The 24,804-nt window shown below is 42.1% G+C and overlaps 1 protein-coding gene across 2 annotated transcripts in view; it reads left to right on the top strand.

Moving 5' to 3' along the window:
- Positions 1 to 257: 257 nt before the first annotated feature.
- The window catches only part of PPP2R2A (protein phosphatase 2 regulatory subunit Balpha), a 39,859-nt gene continuing 15,312 nt past the window's right edge, over positions 258 to 24,804 (top strand). Inside the window, exons 1-2 of one of the 2 annotated variants that reach the window (XM_056362799.1) lie at positions 258 to 475; positions 2,825 to 2,899. In XM_056362799.1, the coding sequence (XP_056218774.1) occupies positions 469 to 475; positions 2,825 to 2,899 (82 nt within the window). In that variant the 5' untranslated portion in view covers positions 258 to 468. Of the gene's footprint in view, positions 476 to 2,091; positions 2,144 to 2,824; positions 2,900 to 24,804 lie in introns of those variants that run through there. The other variant, XM_056362798.1, reaches the window with a different exon arrangement.

Below are 24,804 nucleotides of genomic sequence, written 5' to 3'. Positions count from 1 at the left end.
TGCCTGGTGCGGGCGGTGGCAGCGGGGAAGGGCCAGGCCGGGGTGCCCGGTGCCCTCCCCGCGGTGCCCGGTGCGGTGCCCGGTGCGGGGTGCCCGGTGCCCTCCCCGCGGTGCCCGGTGCGGTGCCCGGTGCGGGGTGCCCGGTGCCCTCCCCGCGGCGCCCCTGGCCCGGCCCTCGGGGGGCGGCCCGGCCCCGCGGCCCCGCCCTCCCCGGAGCACCGCCCCGCCCGCCCCCCCGCCGGGTGACGTCACCCCCAGCTCGGCCGGCGCCATTTTGAAAGTGGAGCGTTGTGGGGGGGGCCGGAGCGAGGCGCGGAGCGGGGGCAGCCCCAGCAGCGGAGCCGGCCGCACCCCCGCCGCCATCCGCCGCCATCCGCCCCCCGCCGCCGCCCCCCGCCCGGCACCGGCGGCCCCGCCGCGCAGCGCCCGGACCGCCCGACCCGCCGCGGCCGCTATCGCCAGCCCAACATGGCAGGTAAGGGGAGGCTGCCCCGCGGGGCACCGGCCCCTGCCGCCGGGCGGGGGGCGCGGGTGGGGCCGGCGGCGGGCGGGCAGCGCCGCCCCCTCCGTCCCCGCTGTCCCCGGCGCCGGGGGCTGCCCCCCGCCCGGCGCGCTGCCCACCCGCCGCGCTCGCTGCCCCGGCCCCGCCGGCCCGCCCCGCCTCACGCCTCGCGGGTCCAGCAGCGCGGCGATGATTTTCGTCCCCCCTCCGGGGAAATCCAGCTCCCCCCCTCCCGCCCCCCTCCGGCCTTCCCCCCCCTCACCGGGGGGGGGGGGAAACCGGGAGGTGGAGGGGCTTCGGTGGGGGAAGGGGGCCGTTCGGAAGTTCGGCGGGCGGGGGGGCCCTGCGGCTCCCGGCGGCGTTTGGGCTCCGGTGGAGCGAGGGCAGCGCTGCTGGGCGCCGCTCCGGGCTGCGGCCGTGCCCGTGCCGAGGGGACAGTCGCACCCTCCCGCGGGGCGCAGCCCGCCAGCGGCTGCCGGGAGAGGCACGGCGGGCGCGGGGGGATCGCATCGTGCGGGGCTTCGGCGCTTCCTGCTCGTGCCTCCCTGCGCCCGCTCCCCGTCTGGCATCCCGAAGTGCCGCCGCTGGGCTGGGAGCGGGCACGCATAAGGTGTCTCTTCCTCCTGACTTTCCCTTGCCGTTTCCTCGTTTGGCGATCTAGGCATCCCCCTCCTTGAATTGTCTTTTCAGCGCTTTGCGTTTGGAGGAGCGAGCGGCGGAGGCTGCCTTGGGTTTGTGCCTTGCCTTTTCCCCCTACACCATATGCCCAGGCTCCACCCTCCGCTTTTTGTTTTAGTCGGGGGCGGAGGGGAGACTGTTAACTTGCTTCAAGTAGGTTGTCTGAAAAACAGAATTTTAGCCATGAGTAGAAAGAGCAGCACCTTATCTTACAGGCTGTCCCCTTGGAATGCTTCCATGGTGCCAGCTGCTAAATGACAAATGAAGAGGCTGGAGAGAGGAAGGAAGAGGGGTTGTGCAGGTTTTGGGAAGCGGCAGAGATGTGTGCGCAAACCTTTCCAAAATGCAGAAAGAAAGCACTCTGACGTTTCTTGCATAGATGGAGGGTTGTGCTTGCCTTTGCCTGCCTTTGCCTTGTCGGGTTCCGGAGCTTGGCTGTCTGTAATCCTTCAGAAGAGAAATGAAGGCAGGCAAAAAATGCAGGCTGGACTCTGGTTGTATTCCAGCACTTCCCTTAACGTTCTAAGGCACATGGTCTTTTTTGGAAAGATTATTTGGCTCTTCTGATTTCCTAGTCTTTTATTTCCCCTCCCCCCTCAACTTAGCGTAGAAGAGGGAAGAAGTAATTTCTGTATCCTTTGTTACCCCAAAAGCCATAACAGAGCTCTGGATTAATGTGTAAATGCCATCTGTTGCTCAGCCTGTTTGAGTTGTGTTGAGGAAAAGTTCCATTTTGACAGTGGCTTTCAAAGAAAAAAAAAAAAAAAAAAAAAAAGGAGGCGGCAAGCCCATTTCAGCCTCTTCCTGTATGTACTCAGCCCTGCAGTGATTTGCTCAGAATGAAATGCAAAAGAAATGGGTGGTGATTTTTTTGTGTGTTTTGGTGGCAGGGTTCAAATGAATCACTGCCTTCCGCCGAGGCAGTAATGTTCCTGAAGTTTTCTCTCCGATCCGTTTTCTATGGTAGTAGAACTTGTTCACATCAGATTGCTTGTTTGCTTTACCGCTTGGATTTGCTGCTTTTTTTTTTTTTTTTTTTTTTTTTTAAGGCTGATAATTGCTTTCATTGCTTCTGTGAAGAGACTCTAAAACTGTGGTAAAATTCTTTTCTTTAGCCTTTAGTATGTAGGTGCAGTTCGGCGTCTTTGTGGAGGAAGGAAATGAGTAGCAGGCTTGGTTTATGTCGAATGAAAGATTGAAATTTTCCGAAAATGTACGGCTTTTTCTGACAGTTACTGGTGAAGTTTGTGTGTGTGTGTTTGTAGAGGGTTCTGACTTCTGAAGTCAGAAGAAGCATCGTGTGAAAAAAGACGTTCATGCACTCTCGTTTCAGATGCACCGTTAAAGTTGGCACTGGCGACGTTACTTACTCCAGTGAGCTTTTGGCGATGGGGGGGTTTTGTCGCTGCTACTGCTTGTGCTTACGCTGTTTTTGACAAACCTTGCATTGAACGCTGGCAGCCCACTAACGACGAAAACAATATCTGTAAAGGAAAAAGGTGGGGAGGGGCAATTTGTAATTGTGCCGACAGCACTGCTGAGGAAGTAGGCGTGTACGGTGTGGTCTGAAATTTTCAATTGGGAACTGTTGTGTGCTCTTTGTGTTGCGGTGGGGGGTCTCATTTTTTTGATGGTGTTTTTCAGGAGCTGGAGGAGGAAATGACATTCAGTGGTGTTTTTCTCAGGTGAAAGGCGCTGTGGATGATGATGTAGCAGAAGGTAAGAGCACTATTCTTTACTGAATGTTTTCTGACTACTTAGCTGCTCCTTTGGGAGGGAGATGTGAATGCAGTCTTACTAAAACAAATAGCTCGGTGTTGCCGTATTCAACTTGAGGAAAATCAAATAGACATTTAATGCACATTCAGGTGCCCAGATTCAGGATTAAATTAGGGTTTGAAAGTACTGTTCAGCACACTTTTAAGAAGGGCTGAATTCAGGCTTCTTAAATATTTTGCTGGAATTTGTTTTCCAAGATTGTTGAGATTGTCCTGTCACTCACTCAGCTTTTGATTTGTGTTTTTTCCTAATCTGCGAAATGGGGAATGTGATACTTGCATTCCATAGGGAGGTGTTGTGAGAATTAATTAATGTTTGTACTCTTTGAAGATCTAAGTACTAGATAAAGATCAAGTAATTTTCCCAATCTTTTCAGCTTCTGTGAAGCAGAAGAGGAAAAAATCTGAATATTTCCGCATGCTTACTTAGGAAGTAAAGAGGGGTTTGTGTTTGGAGTCATACTGGTACTTGCCTAAAACTTTTTGAAGGTGGCAGTGACAAATGTCATCTTACGCTGAAATGGCTGCCTCTGATTGTGACTGCAAAAAATACACTTGCTATTTTTCTTCCCTTGGATCGGGGACCATTAGGGGAACGGCGCTCTTTCTGTGCTGCTGGTGGCAGCTGTGCTGGAGAGCAGAATTTCTGCTTTTTTGAGGAAAGTCCCACTGACTTAAAAATGTCTTTGGCCGTAAAGTCCTGTTTGCACAACACAGCCTGTAAGTTTATGAGTTAAGGCTTTTATTTTGCAAAGCAGTTGGCCTTGTCACTTAGCTATTTCCTAGGGTTTTTTCTTTTTAAAAAAAATATATTGAATGCTCTGTCTTACAAGTGAGATTAATGTAGTATCTAGAAAAGTGGCAACTACAGTTTCCATTATTTTCCCCATTTGATGTGTGGTTCATATTAACTTCCAAAGGCCAAAAAATCAGTATAAAACATAAGTGACTTGTTTTTATTTATTAGCTGTGGCATGTGGCAAACGATGCTCTTTCAAAGACTCCTGTCATTTACAAGCTGAAAGATGGCTTTAGGAAACAAGAAAGCTGTAACATTTTTTTTTAATTTTAATTTTAAATTCTGCAGGAACTATATTTTAAAGCTTGAACTCAAAACTACTGCTAAATGCAGTATAATATTTTTCCCTGGCAGAATTTAAATTCTGTAATCTTTATTTTAAATTATATAGCAAACTCGATCTTTAATGAAGTACCAGTATTGGAGAAGCTGTGGCTGTATGGCAGGTGCTTGCAAATAATCCTTCATTAAAATAGACGTGGTGGCACGCACGTAATAATAACGAACTTTTTATATATATGTATGTATGGTAAAGCAGCTTTTACAGGGATCTTGAAATGCTGAAGTCGGGAGATAGTCCGTCCTTAACTTCCTTAGCTGTTCTGCAGCGTTGTACTTGACGTTACGAAAGATGACTCGCTAGCCTTATGCTTCCTGACAGGTTAGCAGCTGTGCTGTGTATTGCTGGAGTCAGAGTGGGTGGAGTTCAGGGAAGCCTTCACTGTAAGTGAATTAAATAGCTTCTGTTTCAGCAAGCGAGTCAGGATGGTTTCCAAAAAATTGTAAGAATGTCTGTTCTTGCTTTTGTGGAAGATGTAGCTGCCTGATCTTCATGACCCAAAGAGCAAAGAGAAGTTTTGTTTTGTTGTCAGTAGTTGACGTAGTCTTGAGGTGCCAACCCCAGAGCTTTGATACACTGCATGACATCCTGAAATTTAAATGCCTAGATCCTGGATAGAGGTCCCAAGGTTGGTATTATACTTGGTTTTAATGAATTTGTTGAGCTGCAATCCTCTCTTCTTCCTGGGCATTCAGCTTCCCACAATTCATGCTGGAAATGGTTGAAAGCCAGCTGCCTAAGCAAAGTGCGAGTTTAGTTTCCATGCAATCCTTCAAGTTCTCGTTACGCTTCGCAATGTCTCCCTGCGCTGCTGTCGGAAGGGTTAATAATCTATCAAGCTGGCCACGTTTTTCTTGTTATTAGCTATACTTCTGGCTTTAAGGTTCCCTTCAATGAAAGGGAACCTTGTGTGGTGTTTGCAGAAATTGCAACAGCAGCTTTGCATGCTTGGTCCTCCTTCAGAATAGCCGAGGACAAGTTGACAGTGGCTCTGAATGCAGCCTGACGACCTTTTTTCCCCTCCCTGCCTTTCTGTCTGCTTTCTTGTGGCAGGCACCACCAAAAAAAATGCTGGTGAAAGCTGAAGAAAGTCTTGCAGGCTGAAACTTAAATGATTGTTTAACCCCTGTGGTCTGCAAGCTGACGAGCACGGAATCTAATCGTGTCTGTGCCTGAGGACAGTACCAATTTGTGTACAGTAGCACCTAGGGTATGGATTCTTGGTTTGTGAATGGCTTTAGAGCTCAAATTTTAAAAACTAACTTCTGCTGTGGAATGCTGAAACTTCAGTACAAACAAAGTGAAGAAAACAAACCTGAAATAAATGGAAGGTTTCGCTTTCTGTTCCTGTTCATAACACAATGTTGCAATATTTATATTGGAAAGCTATCTTAAGCTAAGTTAATAGAGGTTTTAACCAAGAAAACTGCATCTATTTAATTGCATTAATTGGTAGAATGCAAAACTAGTGGTCTCTTTACAGTGTTGCCTGTGAAACAGGCCAATGGAGAGTAACATCCTTAACACAGTAATAGTGGCAGCACCTTGAAACAGCTTGCTAAGAACCGTAGTACAGAGCTTCCAGTGTATTTGAGGTCAGGTCTGACCTCATAACCTTCACATCCTATGTATAACCTGTAATTCTTTAGATGCTTTGGCCAGAATGGCTGTCTATTACAAAGTCAATATTTGGTGGCTTTGATGGCTGAAACATGAACTCTGATACATACAGTTTTTAATTTTCTGGCTTTCTAAGCCCTGTGTGATAGATGGATGTGACAACGTTTCTTTCAGAGCTAATGAGGGTGAAAGGGAAAGGAGAGGGAAAGCTGTTAGTAAAGCTTGAGGAAAGAAGATGGCAATGAGTTTGTATCTGGGGCCTGCCTGTGTCGTTCTGCTGTAGCAAAGCTTTTCTAACTTGAGTATGGGTGTGTGAGGAGCAGAGAGCTAGCCTCTCTTCTCTTGGTACGTACAGAATTTATCCTTAGTTGTAAGCTGTGGCCTGGGCCTATCAGATGACAAAGTTAAGCAATGGAAATCGGGTTATAAATTGATATCTGAGCATCGGTTTCATTATAATTTGGGTCCTTAATTTTAACTGATGGCAAAAGATTGCCTTTTTGTGATTTAGCAATCCATTGTGTAAGGGCAAGGCTGTTGTAGCTTGTGCTGCCTCTGTTTCCGAAATAGGTGATTATTTGCTCAACAGAAGCTTGACTCCCTTCTTAATTTCATATTGGTTTTTCTGGAGCCCAGTCCTACAACCTGTGTTCAGCCTGTTCTGTGGACTCTGGAGAATCCAGAGCCAGGACATTAGCTTTCGCCGGTGGAGAACAGTCAGTGTTTTTGATGAGTTCTATGATTGGGTTATCAAAAGCATCGGTAATGTGTGGGGTTTTTGTTTTTTTCTTTTGTGCCATCGCTGTTTTGATGCAAATAAGACTTCACTGTCCAGAGATACTCGAGAGCAGACATTAGCGTGTGGAAGTTTCCTTTTTGGGAAATGGTTAAAGAAAAGGATTGCAAAGATTTTCTGCAGCAGTTTTGTTGTTTTGGGACTTGTTTTTAGTCTTCTGCTGTTACCTTTTTCCAATATGTGGCATAATGGCAACTCCAGTTGGAAACCACTAAGAATTGTGAGTTTAAACTGTCTCTGAAAACTAGACACTTGCTTAATGGAATGAGTTCGTACTTCTGAACAAATTAAGTCAAATTTGTTTAATTACTTGGCAGAAGGAAAAGAGTCAAGCTTCTGTATCTAAATGTTCTTTCAAGTGTAATCCAAAGATATGTAAAAGTCTGATAGTCTGGGTCAGAGGCTGGGAGCCAGAACTTAAGTCGTGTGTTTAACTACTTCATGCCCAAATGTCTCTGAAGGAATTACTTCGATACCTGCTGTGGGTGCCGATTACTGACTTAATTTTCAAGTCTGAGGCTTAGCCATTCTGTCCTGCTTGGTTAATAATCTACGACTTGTTTTGTTTCCTCTTTTAACAGCCAAAACATTGCTGTAGTCTGTTTCAGTTTGTGCAGATGACGAACAGATGAAGTCTCTTAGGTTTCTATCCCTAGCCAGCTCCTGTGTGGTCAGTGATACAAACAAGATTTGACTTTCCCTTGTCCAGGAATGCTTTCTGTATTTGATTCTAGGTACTTTGTATCTTTCAAGTGTAGCTTCATGTTTATTTTTGGCAGACTTCAAAATTGCAGAGCAGCTATGGGAACTGCTTGTTGTTGCTTCAGTAATGCTAGTTTGTCTTCAGTGCACAAAAATAGTTACCCCAGAGTAAGGAAAAATTAGAGCCAGGAATGAGGACTGCTGTAAAAAGCAGTTTACCACGATCTGGAGTTCACCATCTTGCCTTCCCTGAAAGAAAGCTTTCTCTTTGTCGCGTACCGTGTGTGTGTAACAGTGGATTACAGCTGCTGAGCCTCCTTCACAAGGTGGGTCAGCTCTGTCGTACCGGACCGCTGTTCCTGGTGGTCCATCCAGATCTGTAGGTTTACCAACAGCTGAATAATAGGGGCCTACACCTCGCAGGTGGAGGGATGTTGCTGGCATCAGGGGGGAGGAAGGGCTTCTACTGAGCTGTCTTTGTGGGTAGGAGGCACACAGAAAAGGAGTGGTGGCGTTATTATTAAAGTCACTGATGGGCTTTTTAAATTGGGAATTGATGGAATAGGAGGGGAGGAAAAATGGTCAGAGAAAAGTAGCAAAGGTGTGAGACGTTGCAACAATAATGCTGAAGAAAGATTGGGGTGTAGTTTTGTGGGAGGGAGCTTAATTGGGGTTATTGAGGGCTGTGGCTACGTTCTGTGTGCTTGTAAGGTAATGTCAGTTAGAAGGAGCAGGGACTAGCAGTAGGTTTGGGGTTTTTTTTTTGGGGGTGTGTGTGTGTTGAAATAACGCTGTAGACAAACAAGATGACCCAAGGTTATAGTCCTATTCTGTATTCCAGAGTCTGCTTCTGTATTTCAGCTCTTTTATCTTCAGCTGTTTGCAGAATAGCGGTCTGTGTCTAGAGAGAGAAATAGGCTACTGTGTTCTAGGAACTGCTGGTCTAGATTGACTAAAGTGTGCATTCAAAGTGTGAAGTCCCCCAAAACAAAGGGCGTTTAGCAGACTGCTAAAGAGCAAGTGGCTGCTCAGCTCCCCAGGAGTGATTCAGTGCGCTCTCGACGTGGGTTTGGTAGCTAGGGCACTTCAGCTTGTCAGTCGTGCTGACCGGTGCTCTGTTCCCTCCGTGATGCTTTGCTGTTCTGGGGTCCTTTTTGGCTGAGATTAAAAATCAGTTTGGAAAAAGGAGTGAGACTTTTGTGTCATAAATACGGCAGTTAGGGTGATGAAGCTGTCAGACCCCAACAGTACAAATGAGTGCCACTTGGCTATCGGTGGCCATCCTGGTGGGCTACAGCTCTTGATCAGCTTTGTGAAACTGCACAGCTTTTAAAGGTGCTGCCTAAATGATTCTGGTTTGGGTATTTCTACCCTAGAAATGGGTTTCTGTGGTACTTGGAGCTTCCTAGAAAGTGTTTTGGAAGAACTAAAATGAAGACTAGAACGCCTTAGTGGCTGCAGTGCTGAAGTAAGCGTTAAGAGCTGGGTGTTCCTAGCTGTACTGTCTGTTTGTCTCTTTCTTTTTTTCCCCCTCCCTTCTTTCTGTTCTCTTCTGACTTGCCTATTTAGGCCATGGCTACATGTTTGGCAGCGTTTCTGCTTAAAGAGGCGCTACTTCCCACTTTGCTGGCACAAGTGTTCGTGTTACTGGACAATGAACTTGTTTGGGAAGCTGATCCAGCTGAAAAATACTTAAATTTGTGGTTTCGACTGGATTATTTTTCAGCTGAATTGAACCCTGCTCTGATTCTCGGTGCTGTGTGTGTGCTTGTGCCAGCGTGGTGTGGAGAGTGATCGCGTGGCTGAAGGAAACACGAACTCTGGAAGACGGTCAGTCTCTTGATAGGACTTTATGTACAGTCAACTCAAGACCCTGATCTTTAAGTGCTGTGCTACTACAAATGGTAAAATCAACTGATAAAAAGGACTTAAAACTTTTGTTGTTCAATATATATACTTTGAACGCGAGATATCTGAAGGCCAGCAATAGAATATCTCTAGTACCAATACCGTAACAGTAATCTTAGGAGACTGAACTAAAATACTGGCCAAATAAAATAGCTGCAGCTTTGGTTTGGTGCAGTAATGCTTGACAGAGATCCTGCAGCACTGGTGATCTTTTAAATATAAAGACTGAAGTTGGTCCAAGTCTGTGCTGCTATTGAAAACAAATGGCCTGTAGATTTTTACTGGGTTACACTGCAGTGGAATCGGATCTCTGAACTGAAGGGTGTGTGGATGTGCAAACGTGGAGCTGTAAAGAAGGGGCGATAAAAACGTGTGCCTGAGAGCAAGTGGAGAATGCAGAACTACCTCATGTGGTAGCAGCATGGATTTAGGTGCGTAAAAGCCAGTTGTCAAACTGCTGTGCAGTCTGACAGTTAATAGTTTTGGGTTGATTTTGGGTTTGTTTTGAAACTAGGTATGATGTGCACATGTGCAAACACACATGCAGGGGCATACACAGTGTCGTCACCATGTTGTAATCTTTTTGACATATTTTTGCAGCAAAACTAGTACACAAGGGATGTGTTTTCTTCCTTCAGTGTCTACGCAAGCAGTGTGTGGAAATGAGATTTGTTTAGCATCGTTACTAGCTCTGTTATTAGAAGAGCTGTTAGTATCAGTACAGTTTAGCTTCTTGGAAGTTCTTGTAGAAGAGAATGTCACGTAAATGGGAGATGGATTACTTAACTCTTTGCTTCACTGTAAAGCATTTAAAAAAGATAATTTGACAAACGGTAATCTTCTTTTATCATGTTTTATCACTCTTAATATGATTTGAAAAACCGGATCCCTTGTTTGGGGTTTTGACTTGACCTAAACTGATGTATTGTATCGTGTTTAAATGCTGCACAATTAGGCTTTCTTTGTTTCAGATGCTGTTTAAGTGTGTGTGCAACTAAATCTGTGAGGTACTGGACCTCTTGCAGTAAAAACATCGATTACTGATGGTACCAAGTTAAGGCTCCCATTGGTTCTTTCCTCTTAAGAAACACTGTGCTCCCAAAGCAATTTTGTTAGTATAAGATGCTTTTATAACTGCCTTAAGGTACTTTCCAGACTTTCTCTCTTATTTGCAGTTCTCTGTAATATGCAGTACCATAACTATGTCTACATTATTTTTAGTATGGAGCAAAAAGTTTTGCAGTCAGTCGGTGATCAGTAGTCATGTGAAAAGTCCTGGCATAGGGTAGGCACTTGTGCATAGAGAGAACAGTTACCCTGTTTCTATGAAAATAAAATACAGGAAGTATTTTATATATTTGAAACAAAGTAAGTTTTAAATATTTTTTTTAAATTATATATTTAAAATAAAATACAGGAAATACAGGAAGATACTTGATCCAAACCAATTTGGAATAATCTCTTCCAAGAAGCAGTGGTAGGTCTTACAGTCAAAATAACTACATCCGCACAGTTTTCTAGATTTTCAACTTGAGTGGAATGTATGTGACTCTAGCTTGGTGATACTGCTTTCTAGCTCAGTTATGTTTTTACAGCGTGCACTAGTTAAATGCCGCTTTCAGTTAACATTTTCAATGTTTAAATGCCGTACAGTATGGATACTTCGTGTGTGTGTGTGCACTTGTTAAAGAATGGAACACACTGTTGCTCGCTTACGGGCTTGCCAAGCAGGACTGTTTTAGGGCATGGCTCTGGGCAGCAGGCAGTGTTACACGATGGTGGTCTTGCCTTGTTCTTTTCTCCAACTGGAAGGTCTATGGTTGTTACATTTGCCTTTAAAACGAAGATGCTGGCTAATGAGACATCAGGTACTGTCGCTGTGAGTTGTTAAAATTACTGAAAATAATTATTTGAGGCTTCTGTGCATGACTCTGTTTCTGTTACAGAAACAGAAATGGCTGTAAGCTTCTCTTCTCCTGACTTACCACGCTTTTGTTAAGCACTGGAGGAGAAATTATTAATTTGGTCAGCTGTTCTTTATAAAAATGTATTTTCCTCGTAGCGATCCACAAGTGATAGCACCATTAAGAAAACCAGCATATTTAGGTCACATGTTAAACCCCTTAGGCAGTTATGCTTGCATCTAATTTTGGAAGAAAATTTTAGGGTCAGGAAAAGAGGGTTTTAAAAGAGTTGTATTGTAAGAAAGATATTGATTTCCCAGGTATATAGAATGCATTTTGTGTGGAAGTGTTTCTCTTTGCATTTTCAATTGCAGTTCTTAAGTTAATGCTCTGGGAATAGTGTGATCTCCAAACATACACAGTTGGCACTCTATGTTGAGAACTTGAGAAAAGATAATTGCATATATTGAGGAACAGTTAAGGTAATTGAGACTTCAGGATATAGCTGCTTATTTAAAATTTGAATAATGTCTAATATATTCATGTCTGTTAAATGGTAGTAGCTGTATTTTTCCTTTTTCCCTGGTGAATATAAAAAGTATTCCAGGGACCGTTCTTTGCTTCTTAAAAGTAGTGATTTCAGCTGGCCTTTCTCCCGTTAGTAGAAGGTTAGAAGATGATTCGCAGAATTTACAACCTGTATGTGTTTGTGTATAGTGCTTATAAATGTAGTCTGAAGAACTTAACTTTTCAAATAACTTAAAATATTAAACTAGTCCAGCAGACAAGAACTACATACTGAAATAAATCTTCAGCTTCAACTCTCACAAATATATAATGATTCTCAAAGACACTTCTTTGAGAGTTCCTGGACTTTTTTCTAATGGAGTTACATAACAAAAACTTCACTTCTTAGGTACTGTTCTTGGTGCATTGCGTAAGGGGTCATCTATAGAAATAATGGAGGTGATTTGGAGAAAAAAAAAAAAAAAAATCTTGGATTGTCTTTCAACAGTTGCCCTGTTCAGCTTGTGTGGGGGTGAGGTGTGGCCTTGGTATGGAAGGAGGAATTGGAATTCAAATTGCATCCTGACATGCCTGTACGTTCATTGTCGCTTCAAGTAGCTGCTGCTCCTGAAAGAGATGGGCCTTCCTTGTACCTTCAGCAGCTGCTGCTTTGAGCTGACACTTTGGGAAACTGACCTGAATGAAAATTACATGTCTTGGATTATTTGCTGTCAGATTAGTTTTATCCCGAGTTAGCTTCCTCAGACTGGTTTGTCAAACTGTAACAAATGTTTGTGCCGGAATAGGTAATGGTGCTACAGGAATGGGACAAGAGATGTGAGAGGTGAATGGATGGATTGCTTCTCTTGGAGATACAATAATGGTTTTAAGGTAACATGTGAAACTGGCATTGTCAACAACTCGCTCAGCCTTTTTCCCGGCCTTTTTCATGCTTACAGTTGATATGTGCTTGTTCATAGACTGCCTTTCATATGGGAAATTGTGATATGAATTGAGGGAAATTGTGATGTGAATTGAGATTCATATTTGAGGACATCTATTCTGAAAGATCAATATGAAGGAACAGCAATTGAAGTTGAAGGCCACAAATTTTTCCATTGTATAGTCTAGCAGTGAGAAAATAAATGGCACTGCTTTCTAGAGATAATAGTGAAACATGAGTAAACTCTTCTAGTGGAATGCAGGAATGGCTTTTTGACCAACATATTAAAACTTTCTGTCTAGTCCTTCTGCCATTTCTTAGTCTGTTCTTAGCTCAGCTTTACGTTGTTTGTTTTGGTTGGGCTTGCTTTCTTCTTGTTTTCAAGAAATATCCAGGATCTTTCATTTTACTGCAGACCCTTTGGGAAGTGATAACCCACTCTTGAAGTGGCGGGGACTGGTTACATAGAGTCCTGTTACGGAGGCAGAGCACATGCTGTGCTTAACCTAGTGATTTTGTCTCTATTATTTAGGTGCCTCAGAGGAAAGAGCAGTAGGAAGACATAGAGCATTTAAAACTTAAAAAACAAACAAACAAAAAACAAAACAAAAAAAAAAAACCCAAACCACTTGGAGATTCTGAACATCAGGTTGTCGGCCCCTTGGAGCTTGTGGATTCTGTTCCCTGATTTGACTTGAAGAAGCTCATGCCAAACCTGGGAATAACAGACGTCTGCTTGTTTCTGAGCATTCTCGTCTTTCTGCTGTTTCTGAAGATCAGGGAAGTGTGTTCTAAATTGTTACCTACAACTGTGCTACTAGGTCATCTGTTCTGCTGCTCCGTGTTCCTGCACGAGGGTTTTTAAGCATGTATACTGCTAGAAAAAAATGACATGGCTGAGTGATTGCATCCTGTGTAGGAGCACTTCTGACTTAATCTTTCCTTCTTGTTGGTTGCTGTCATTTTGAAGAAGTTGTCAAGAGAAGATCATATACACAGCCCTCTTTGGTCTTGCAGGCTCATTTATGTAAATGCTGAAATTATTTTCCCAGAAATTTGAAGTTACATAACATTCAACTGGAAGTGGTTTTGGCATCTTTCAATTCATGTTCTTTCTGACCAGTGTCTTTTGACTGAGGTTCAAGATTCTTATAGAGCTGTGATTACTCTTCTATTTTTTACCAAATTTAAGGTTTGGATTTAAATTTAATTATCTGGGGAGGGTGGGCGAGAGTGACCAAAAGGAAGACTAGAAATGGAGATAACTGAAAGGAATCATTGGGAGTTGTTTCATCTGGAAGGTCACTAAGTCACTGTAGCCCCTCTGTGCTTTGTTTTGCCTGTCTGTAAGAGCAGTGGGCTGGTTTCCCAAAACAAAGGTCCACAATTCAGAAAAGTTATTGCAAGGAGCTTTTATATCCTTGCAGGACAGTAATATTACTAAATATTGCTATCTTGTTTTCAGCTGTTATGCAACTCTTCCAGAATCTAAATAAAAGGTCCTAATCTATAAATAGAGAAGGTGAGAGACGTAAAATGATTAACTTAAAAATAAAGGTCAGTATTTTGCTCAGATTTGTAGTCTCTATATATATTTTTAAGATGTGTTATAAATACATATCTGCCTTGCAGACTTGTCCTGATTTGTAGATGCCAATTTGCATGCTTTAGAGAAGTGAGTGTTAAGCATCTGTGAAAGTCCAGGCCAGAAACTAGTATTGGCCTCTCTTTAATATTTTTTTTAAGAAGCTGAGGCATGTATGCTTGGGCCAGAATAGAAACACAGGAAAATACTTGCCAAGTCGGGGGGTGGGGGGAAGGGAAGAAGAGGCAACTGGTAAAGGGAAGACTGTTTTTCCAGGTTCCAAGTGCCACTAAAAATCCATTAAGTATTAAAATGAACTGATAAAGTAGTGAATGCCCACAGTGAGTGAATTAATCAGACATTTTTATTCCACGGTCACTTAATAGTCAGAACCGTATATTCATCTCTGCTGGAAACTTCAGTTGTACTTGTGACCTTCACAGGCGCTGTGCTCTCCGGCAAGCTGCCTGAAATTCATCTACTGAGCCTGCCTGCCTCCCTCCCTCCCTTCCATTATGGTAGGGAAGAGTGATTTTTGCTTTCATTTTCCTTCCTTAGAGGAGGCAGTTTACACGTTGTCTGAGGTACAATGGTCTCCTGCGTTCTACACATGAAGGTTTAAAAGCCTTAGAAATTTTTGGCCTTAGCTTTTGCATGTAAAATAAAAGCTTTGGTCAAAGAACCCATGAGAGAAGTCTGAAACAGCATGATAGTTTCTAGGAGTTGTTTTTTGTATCTACAACAGAAATGCAGGCCAAGTCACAGAATTCTAGTAGCTGATTTTGTAAGGCATTGCCAAACTATGATATTTTTTCTGCTACTAATTTTTAACTTGCAGTTTGTGTTTTGGAATGGCTTCAGCAAAAAGAGAAAATCAAGATATTCCAGTGCTCTTAATCTGTAGCATTGTCAGTGACAAGAATGGCATTGCCTAAAGGCTTCTGTTCTGTACATGCAAAACAATAGCACAGTATGTTATTTCCAAATATATTGTTATTTGCAAACAGAAAACTAACCACTGGCTTTTCTGTGCTGTGCAGCCTATTGAAATTCTGGCTGTGATTCCAGCAGAGATTTTTCCATAAATAGCTCTGTACTACTTCGGAAGACAAACAAGCCCCTGAAAGATCTAAAGTGAGGTCTTCTGAGGGGACTATTTAGCCTGTGTTATTAGTGTGTACTTTGGTGTAGATACTGTGGTGGATGTGAGGAATGTTGCTGTGGGTTGAGGTGGGGGGGCTGTCAGCAGGAATTGAGCAGTAAATAGTTACTGATTCACATTAGTTTCAAGGACTCAAGAATTGGCCTGGCTTGAGCATAGGAAAAATTTAAAAAAAGGATAGTAAAACCAAACAAATATAAGCAGAAGCACATATGTTTTCCTTTTAGTATTGAACTTGGGTTTTTTAAAATAAAAGCCATTAGGTAATGACTTTAGACATTAGCTAATGGTTCAAGTAAATACAACTTGAAATAGAAATTATTTATTCTTTCAGTGAACAGACATCCAAATTAAAGCATCCTTTAAAAATCTTTACTGGCTGGATGTTTGGTTATATGAATTAATTAACAGCTAATTTTGTAGTGCAGGTTTTTCAGTGCTGTGCAGGTGAACATCCTCTTGAGTTAGTAATGTGGGGGCAACTTTAGGTATGTTCAGTTTTAATTGGTGTAAGCTATCTTGAGTAAGATAATTTGTAGTCTTGAGGAGACGCTGGTAGACGTCCTGTGAACTAGAAGGATTGTTGAATAAATACTCCTGTGTTTTGCCTGGGTCACAGGGCTGGTTTTCTGCTAGTCCTGTTGCTCCTAAGTATTTTTTTAACAAAGCAGAAATCCCCTTTTAAAAGGACGCAAAGAGCATGAAAATAACCTTGGCATTTGTGAAATCTGTGCTCTGAGTGGTAGACCTCAGTGTTCTCAGCCCCTGGTTATCAAGCAAATGTGTTTTATCAGCTGTCACAACAGAATGAGGATGGCATCACAGAGAATAGGGCTGACAGGACTCTGGGAGCTTGTTAGTGTGTTCTCTAAATGCAAAGCTTTCAACTATACCTATTACTTCTGTCGGATGTTTATTGAAAAACCTTCGTCTGTGGAGATGCTACAGTCTTGGAAGCATATACTGGAGAGCTTAGTTACCCATATAGCCTGGAATGATTATTTTCATGTCTAAAGTCACCTTTGGTGAAGGAGCAACTGAAACTTCTGTCTGGGGATTGTGCTCTGGTACTGAATGGAACCTAGCTCTGATACCCATACAAGGCAGTGACTTTGTGCTATTAACTGGATATAACTTAGTGGGAAGAACAGCTTAACTGCTGACACTTTTTTTTTTTTCCCTTCCTTTTAATGCCTAGATGGTATTTCTGAGCTTGTTGAGGTGTTGGGTTTTTTCCCCCCCCAAGAACATGCTTTTTCATTCCCCCTAGGTGTATTGAGAAAAGCTCCCTAAGAAAATGGGAGTATAAATAAAACAGCTAGGCAATACAGCAATGCACTTCTGCTACCAAGGGGTAATTAGCCTGGTTTTGAACATAGATACATTGCTAACATGTTTCTGACAATGAGAAGAAATAAAGCTTGATTAAAACTGGATCCAATCCTTTTAATGCATTTTGGGAAATCCACATACTGTGTATAACTTGCATAGCCTGTCTTAGGAGAATTATGGACCACTTTTGTAAGCATTATGTGTAGATCCAGAAGGGGCCTAGTGAGTATGTAGTCCTGCAGCTTAGCTCTAAGAATAGAGGTTTTCCAGAGAGTGCTGGCCTGAGATGGAGTTCTGCTCTCCTGAATCCTAACCCTGCTTATGGTTAGTGGGAGGTCAGCAGGAGTGTTTTCAGAGGGGTCAGAAATGGCAGCACTGCTCTCATCTGAGTAGAGGCTATTTAATTTCTCTGTTCCTGCATAGAGTTTATTCTGGAAAATCAGTAAACCTGAATTTTTGTCCTCAGCGGTGCTAAAATTGACATGTTACTTTCTTGGAAACGAGGTGTGCAGAAACAGTTTTGTTGCAGCTTTATTAATGATAGCATTGTAAACTAAAGCTCTGCAGGCAGAAAATATGTTGGAACAAGTCATGTACCAGAGTACTAAGGGTAGACGAGTGCTGTGTTAAAGCAGAAATAATCGAATCTGTTATTTATAAGCCTTTTTGTCTCAGTTCTCCTCATATTGCTCAGTAAATGCCAGAGTTCTGTGAGTGATAGTGATAGAACGTTCGGGCACCAAGGGGATCCTACGTGAGGCAATTGTGGGCATGATGTTAGTTCCTGTTAGTTAATTTTGTTCCCCTGTAATTAGGTATGTATGATTTGTATGCGATTGTACAAAGGACAAAAATGATGAGTAACTCCCCAACTAAATTCTACACAACACAAATATAACTTAACTCTTCTGTCATTTTTGTCCAGGAAGACCTCTCATAAATCAGCGTAGGTTTTGTTGGCTGAACAGTGTTCCTGTAATGGAAATACAACTAGTGTGGAATGTGTATAGTATTGCTTAGTGCAATTACTTTGTTTAAAGGTATAACGTATGGTTGAGAGGCGTGATCCCTGTGATAGTATATGTTTGAAACAGGAAAATGCTAAGAGGAGGAAGCTTGTTTTCTTTCTTGTGTCATTTAGTCAAGTTATCACTATGTCTGCAGTCATACTTAAAATGCTTTATAATATAAACTGTTGACGCAGAGAACGCTGACAATGCCGGTTTCACCCTTCAAACAAACGACAGACTTCATGTTCTGTTGGGCTAACATTTTAGCTAAGATTTCATTTGGGGTTAGAAAAAATGTTTTTAGGTAGAGTTCTATTGTTGCAGCACCAAAAAATACGTTTGTTTTCAAGGTATTTTATAGTATTTAAGCCACTCAAGGGAGGCTTGGTTACATGGCTGTTAACAAACTGGTGGTTGCCAGAATGCTGTCACACTTGATTGAAGCCCAAGATTTTGGGCCTCTTTGCATCTAAGCAGGGACACTTAATTTTTTCAGGTTAAGTATAACTAAAGCATGCTGTGATGAGAGTGGGGCATAAGCGTACCTAGGCCAGGTATCTTTAAATGTCAGATGACTTATTTAGGGGATGAAGCTTTCAAAATAAGAATGACGATGCACTTGGGTTTTTAAACACAAATGTTGCTTAGGTAGTATGTTTTATCTACTACATGTTTCTGTTTGTTTATATTTCACATCAAAAACATCCTTTCTGATGGCGAGTGTTAGATGGCAATGTAATTTTAGGGGTGCATAGCCTCTGAAGGTGATGTTATCCAGAGGCTGGAAACTACAGTTCACAATCTTTTTTTTTATAATCCTAACCTTGAGCAAAGAGGAGTTTTCATTGCAATTGTAAGGAGATTGATGCAAACTGCATGCGAGAGATCCTCAGTAGGAGGGCAGCTCTCCTTTTCCCTTTTTCCCACCTGAGAACAGATCTAAGCTTCACAGGTTGGAAGCTCTTGGCAGCTGAATTTTGTGGTGTTCAGAAAATGGAACCCCATAATAACTTTTGCAGTGAACAGCTGGCTGGTATTTAAAAGTGCTGAAATGTTGGATTTGCTGTAGATTACTTTTTTGTTTAAAAGCAGAACAATTCTGCTGGTTGGGGAGAGGGAAACTCGTGGAAAGACTTGAGCTTTTTATTATTATATAGCTTTGCAGTGGCTGCACAGAACAGGCTCAAGGAGAAGCTGTGACCTTTAACTGCTTGTTCCTAGTTGTGAATAAATGTAGTTCCACAACCTGTGAGAGTGTTCACCCGCCTTTCTAAGGTTATTTAAGACGGATACCAGGAGTAGGTCTGGATTTCTGCCACTTGTGCCTCTTATGTTTATGATATTAATAAACTGGTGTCAAATGTCCTGGGAACGGGTGATGCAGGTTGAAAGACCTTTGTTTCGGCCAACAATAGACCTGAATTAGTGTGAATAGGAAAAGCAAATAGGCGCTTCCTGTCATATTTTAAGGATACTTGAATTTGGGGAAGCGTGTGTATTAGGAGATTTCCAACTAAATGCTCATCATTTGCTTTTTGCCCTTAGTAAAATGTTCCCTGTGGATGTATGCATATGTATTAGTCTTTCTAAATATGTTTGCAATACTAATAAAGTAAGGTAGAATCCTGTTTGTTTGAATAGAATCTTTAGGGTATTCTTCAGGGGAAAAACTCTAAACCTATGTAATGAAGCTCTAAAGACGGGAGTTGTCTTAGCTGTTGCTTTCCTAACCAGGTTTGTTCCTCAAGTTAAAACTTAAGACCTTTGGGAAGGCTAGAAACTATTTGAATAAAAACCATATGATTGTGCTTTAGACCACCTTGAGGTTCAGTTGCCTTTCATAGGGTATTGTAAAAGTCCAGAACAATGCTATTTGTCGTTTCAAGGCAGAGGATGCCTTTAGAGACTCAAGGCAATTCTTGTCAAGTATTAAATAATCCCTTGTTATTGAGTTTAAGGTAGTTTCAGGCTGCTCTAGCTTGTGTTGAGTTGAAAAACGGCGCAGTCTTGAAATGGTTATGTCTCCGCTTTGCAGTAACGTGCATACTGAATTATGTGGATAGTGGTGGTCTCCCAGAGTTGTGGAGGACACAGCCACCCCACCCCAATTCCAGGATGGGAAAGGATCATAGGTCTAGGTGTAAAAAACACCCTCAGAGGTCCCAGTAATACAGAGGTGAAGGCAGCTCCCAAAGGACTTGGAAATTGCACTGAGAGGGCTACAACGAAATGTTTTGCTAGTTTCACAGTGTTACATTTTATTTTATTTTATTTTTTTTACATCAGCTAATGCTGGAGCTAAGTTAACCTTATTAGTTAATCACACAGTGCCTAAGTGTGGGCAGCCAAGTCAGCAGTAGTTTTAGGTGGTGTTCACATCTGGACTGATCTGTTGTGAGTGTGTTTGGTTTCCCTGCTCATCTATGATTTGACTGCTCCTGACTATGTTCTCCCAGCTAGATGTGCCCAGCTTAGGGGCAAGACTGGGAATTCTGTTGGTTTGCAGCTTCTTGTGAACTAAAGATACTGCAGCGGTCAGTTTATTCCCTTTCGACTAGTGAAAAAAGGGAATTTGCCGGTTGGTTTCCTGTACCTGTGTTCTGAAAGAACTGCAGTAATGTTTTGTCTTAAGGTTAAAAATAGAAAGTAATTAATCAGGGTGATAAGGGTTAATGGTTTCTATCCAGAAACCAAACAGCTTTGCATTTGTTTATATAGAGAGAACATTCTTCTATCTGCTATTGTTATGAGTTTAATATGAAAGGGGTTTTCACAGTAATTTATGAAGCACTTTATTAATAACTAATTGGGGTTATAAAAACCTGAAAACCAAAACTGTTTGAGTCTCATCAGATGAAACTGTTTGAAGGCACTGGTTCAGGATCATTTTCTGCTAACATATACTAGCCCTATAGGATTTTTTTCTTCTGTAGGTTTACAATGAAGTTTGTATACAAGGAATTATAGAATGCAGTGCCAGGTCTGGTGAGCAGAAAGAAAACCTCTACTGTGAGATATAGCCCAGTGGTTACAGTAATTGCGGTACAGGTATTGCTTCGCCAGTTCCATGGTAGATCGCAGTTTTAAATCAATTTAAGTTGTAAAAGTTTTTTTCCCACAGCTCATACTAATTTTCAATGTGAATGTTTTAACTCCCTTCACAAAGATAAAACTTTTAAAGCAATTTTATGCCATTTTAAGCATAGGAAGCATGGACCAGTCAGTGAACATTTGTGTAAGAGAGATCTGTTTTCAGAGGGTTTGGCTTGCTGCTGTTTGTTGTCTCTGTTTTTCTCTATGTCACCACAGGTGTTTTGGAGTCATGTACTGGAGACTGAATTTCCTACTATAGATGGAGACAGGAAGCCAGGGATCTGAGGTTTAAATCAATTTCCTTTCTGCTCTAGCAGTGCTGTGTTCTGACCTTGTTCAGGGAACCGTTGTAAGTGTAAGCTTGTGGAGACTTGTACCTCTAGACAGAAATGCAGTTATTGGCATTTTGGCTGTGGGCTCAATAACCTTTTGCAAATACAACTTTGCTAGGGGTCATTCACAAAGGTTTGAGGTGGTGGTAGTGCCTGGTCAAGGTGGTGATCATAGTGTTTACTGTAGCGATTTCTGCTACTTTGAAAGGTGCTGTTGTTTCAGCAGGGTCCTTTGTTGGCCTCTCGCCTTGGTCCTAAAAAGGGACCATGGTGGAAACTTGACCTGAATGGAAATGTTGAAGCTTACTAATGCAACTGCATTCTTAGAACATCTTAGAAGCTGAAGCAACTAAGATGCTGGCCCACGAACAGCAGTTGCCCAGCGAGGCACAACAATTGTTTACTAAACACAAGAATTACAATGTTTAGTATGCTACTCCCTATACCACTTAAATTGTAATACTGAACGTGAGTGTGCTTTCTATGAGTTGTGTTTAAATGAGGAAGGTGCCTTGGTAGCACGAATAAGTTAAGATCACTTAAAGATTTCTGAATGTGTAAGGAGCTGCTTTTCCAGATGAGAGGCACTGTATCTTCTTGGTAGACGATGATTCTGTTCTCAGCTTTACTGTTACCTTTGTAAAATACTTCATCTGCATGCACGCTGCTATTCCAAATTATAAAGGGTTTTGAGCGTAATTTCTGTTTCAGTTCTGTTCTCTGCAGTTCTAATGCCATGTTCTCACTGTTGCTTTGCAGAGAGGAGCAGCTTCTGTTGCTTTGGGCAGATGGAGTTATGTTCTTCTCTGAGCATTGAGCCTAGTAAAGCTATTTAAGAGAACTACTAGCCTTGCATAAAACCAATGGCAACAAGATTAAGGCTGGTATTGCTATATTACCTCACTGGGAGGGAATGGAAGTTTGCTGCTCAGAAGTTGTGTTTTCTAAGAAGTGTGAACGCTGTTGGCTTTTCTAAGAAGTCCTGAGACTTAACAAAAATAGTTGTTCGCATAAATTTACAAAACCACAGAATAACATTGTTTTGAGCTTGGTCATTAAGTTTCATGATTTCTAGACTATTTAAGAGCATGTTGTAAATGCATCTGTAAATTCTAAGTCGTCCTAATATGTGTATATCCTATGAAACAGTTGTCTTACTGTTTCCTTCCCTTAGCTTGTATTGTTCATGCTTCCTTTAAAGAAGGTGATTGAATTCAAGCTCCTACTTCTGAAGGCTGGTGATAACAGGAGTTCTTACTGTCACTGCTAGTATGTAGATTTGACAGCATAAAGAGTAATCTCAGAAGGATGTGGTGTACTTAAAGGATACTATGTAAACAGTGCTTTGCCATTGAAGACTAGAGCCCACAGTGAACTGAATCAGTGGCAAGGTAGGCATTGGGAATGTTAATGTAACTTGGGAGGCTACAGGAAAAAGTTTTATCAAGAGGTGTTCAACCTTTATTTTAGGGAACTGAATAGAAAGTTAAAATAAGATGTGTAATAATAGTAAGTAAATCACTCAGGCTTTCAAATCCAAAGTTGAACTCCTAGTTGAACTAGGACTTGCCTATTCTAGGAAGTGGTGTTTTTCCTCAAAGATTGGCCAAGCTGGAGAGAGAAGGGAAGGAAAGGGAATACAGGGAAGTCCAAGAAACAGAGGAAAGATAGGGAGTTTTAGGACTGCTTGGCAAGGTTTGTATTTGGTTATTTTACTTAGGGTGAATAGTTTTTATGCAGCGAACTTCAGATGTGAAGTACGTAAATAGACTGGGAAGAGTCTCAACACTTAAATAGATCTTTACTGAACAGGACTAGAATGCTTTCAAAATAAATGGGGAAAATGACGAGTTCATGATGATCGCATGTTTTTCACTTTCGGCATCACAAAGCCTGGAGCCCTTGGAACAAACGTGGATGCTAGGGAACACTCTGTAAATCCTTCTCCCTGGGTGTAGATTTCCCACACTTGCACAAGCCAGCAAAACCAGCTTAATTACCGTCTGCTGCTTGAACTGAGTCTTAGGCTCCCGCATTTTTGTGTTCTAACAGGGGCAGGGCCAGCAGCAGTGTGAAGCTAGCTGGCCATCATACAAACTCCACTCCCCTCCCTGTTACGAAGGGGAGCTTTGTGTGCTCTTTGTGTGCAGCAGTGTTGCAGGGCTGGTATGTCGGAGAGAACAAGTAACCAGCCGGCTCTTGCAATGCTTCATGGCACAGGAGTGAGAATTTTTGCCACAAGCGTAACCCCTTTCTCTGCTTCTGTGCTGCGTGTATTTTATCCTGTCCCCATATTTCTGAGGAATTAATATATTTTTAATGCCCTGTTCTAGTAGAGAAGAAAGCTATTTAAAGGACTTATGGAATGACTCTTGAGTAGTAAATTGAACAGTAGGAATGCCTTATCCAGCTGCCTTTGGTTTTGTTGCCTAGTCACTTCTGAGAGATGGAATGAATGCAGAGAATCACTCTTGAAAGGGAATGAAGAAAAGGGAAATGAAGTCAATAGTAAACCCGGTCATGGTAACTTTAAAGTATACAATCCTTGTGTTCCCTTCCCCCTCTCTATATACATAAATTAGGGATGAGGCTGGAATGCAGAGGGTGTTTCCTTTTATACCATGAGTACTAAATAGTGCTCGCCATATTGCTTTCTTATTCTTTCCCTGGTGTGTATAGTTGTGGTATCCTGTGTTGGGAGCTCTCCTCCCTGCAGATAGACATGTATAATCACTCTTTCTTAATCTTATTTAAACAGCCTTCCTGTGCACTTTGAGATTAACACTTTACTATCTAGCTTCAGAGACTTAGTACACAATATTATTAGGATTCTTGATAAGTGGTAAATGAAAATTTGCAAACAATGGGGTGATGTTGGGATGACTCGGACATTCAGAGTGTGTTGTGTAGCTTCTTGAAATATTTGAAGCCTTGGAGGAGCTTTTGTTTTCTCTCCAGTGTTTTTGGTTGTGTGTCGTGCCCCCCCCCCCCCCCCCAATGAAGTATGTAATTCTAGAAAAAGTAAGTACTGGAAAAAATAACAATTTTATGTCATTAGCTGTGACCTGAGCTTAAGTTTTTGGAAGTTGCATCTGTTCAGTAGCCTGAAACAGGAAGGCTTTGCTTCACCCTTGATTAAAAAGGACCAAACAATTCACAAGAGAGATCCAGACACTTAAGAGTCTCCCAGTTTTCCTGGACAGGCACTCCTACACAGTTTTGAGCATGCTGACTTTATCTGTGGAGATAATCTAGGAAGAGTGGCTCAGGTATGCTTAGTAATTGTGCATTGAATGAAAACATTTCATTGTTTTTATCCCTCATGATGTTTATCCATTCCTGTGCTGCTTTCTCAGTATGAGGCTTTTTGACCTTCCTTGGTTTTTAATAATAATTGTAAAAGTTCGATTCTTAATGTTTCCTGTTCCAGTTTCTGAAGTGTCCTTGGAATGATCAATTGATGTTTAGTTTGATCCAAATAGCTTCTTCTATGCTTAAGGCTGGCAAACTGAGGAAGTGAGCTCCACATTTGGTCTGTGAATTGTCTTTTTACTCCTTAGGTCAGAATTACCAATCTATAAGTAATCTGCTTCACATGGATGAGGTCTGTTTGAGTTGCTCCTTTGGAAAATTCCAGAAATGGTATTCTGAAGCCACTGGGAAGGTGTATAAACACTGAAGAAGTACCAAAATGCTTTTTAAATACTACAATTTTTTGTTCAGTATTTGGAAACATCAGGAGATTGCTCCACTTGTGTAAACATACTGATTTACTTGCTCTCTGCTTAGGCAGCAAATCAACGTAATTCCAAA

This window comes from Falco biarmicus, chromosome 18, assembly GCF_023638135.1.
Source record: "Falco biarmicus isolate bFalBia1 chromosome 18, bFalBia1.pri, whole genome shotgun sequence".
Lineage (NCBI taxonomy): Eukaryota > Metazoa > Chordata > Aves > Falconiformes > Falconidae > Falco > Falco biarmicus.
Note: the sequence above shows the minus strand (reverse complement) of the source record. Positions and strands in the feature narration are given on the sequence as shown.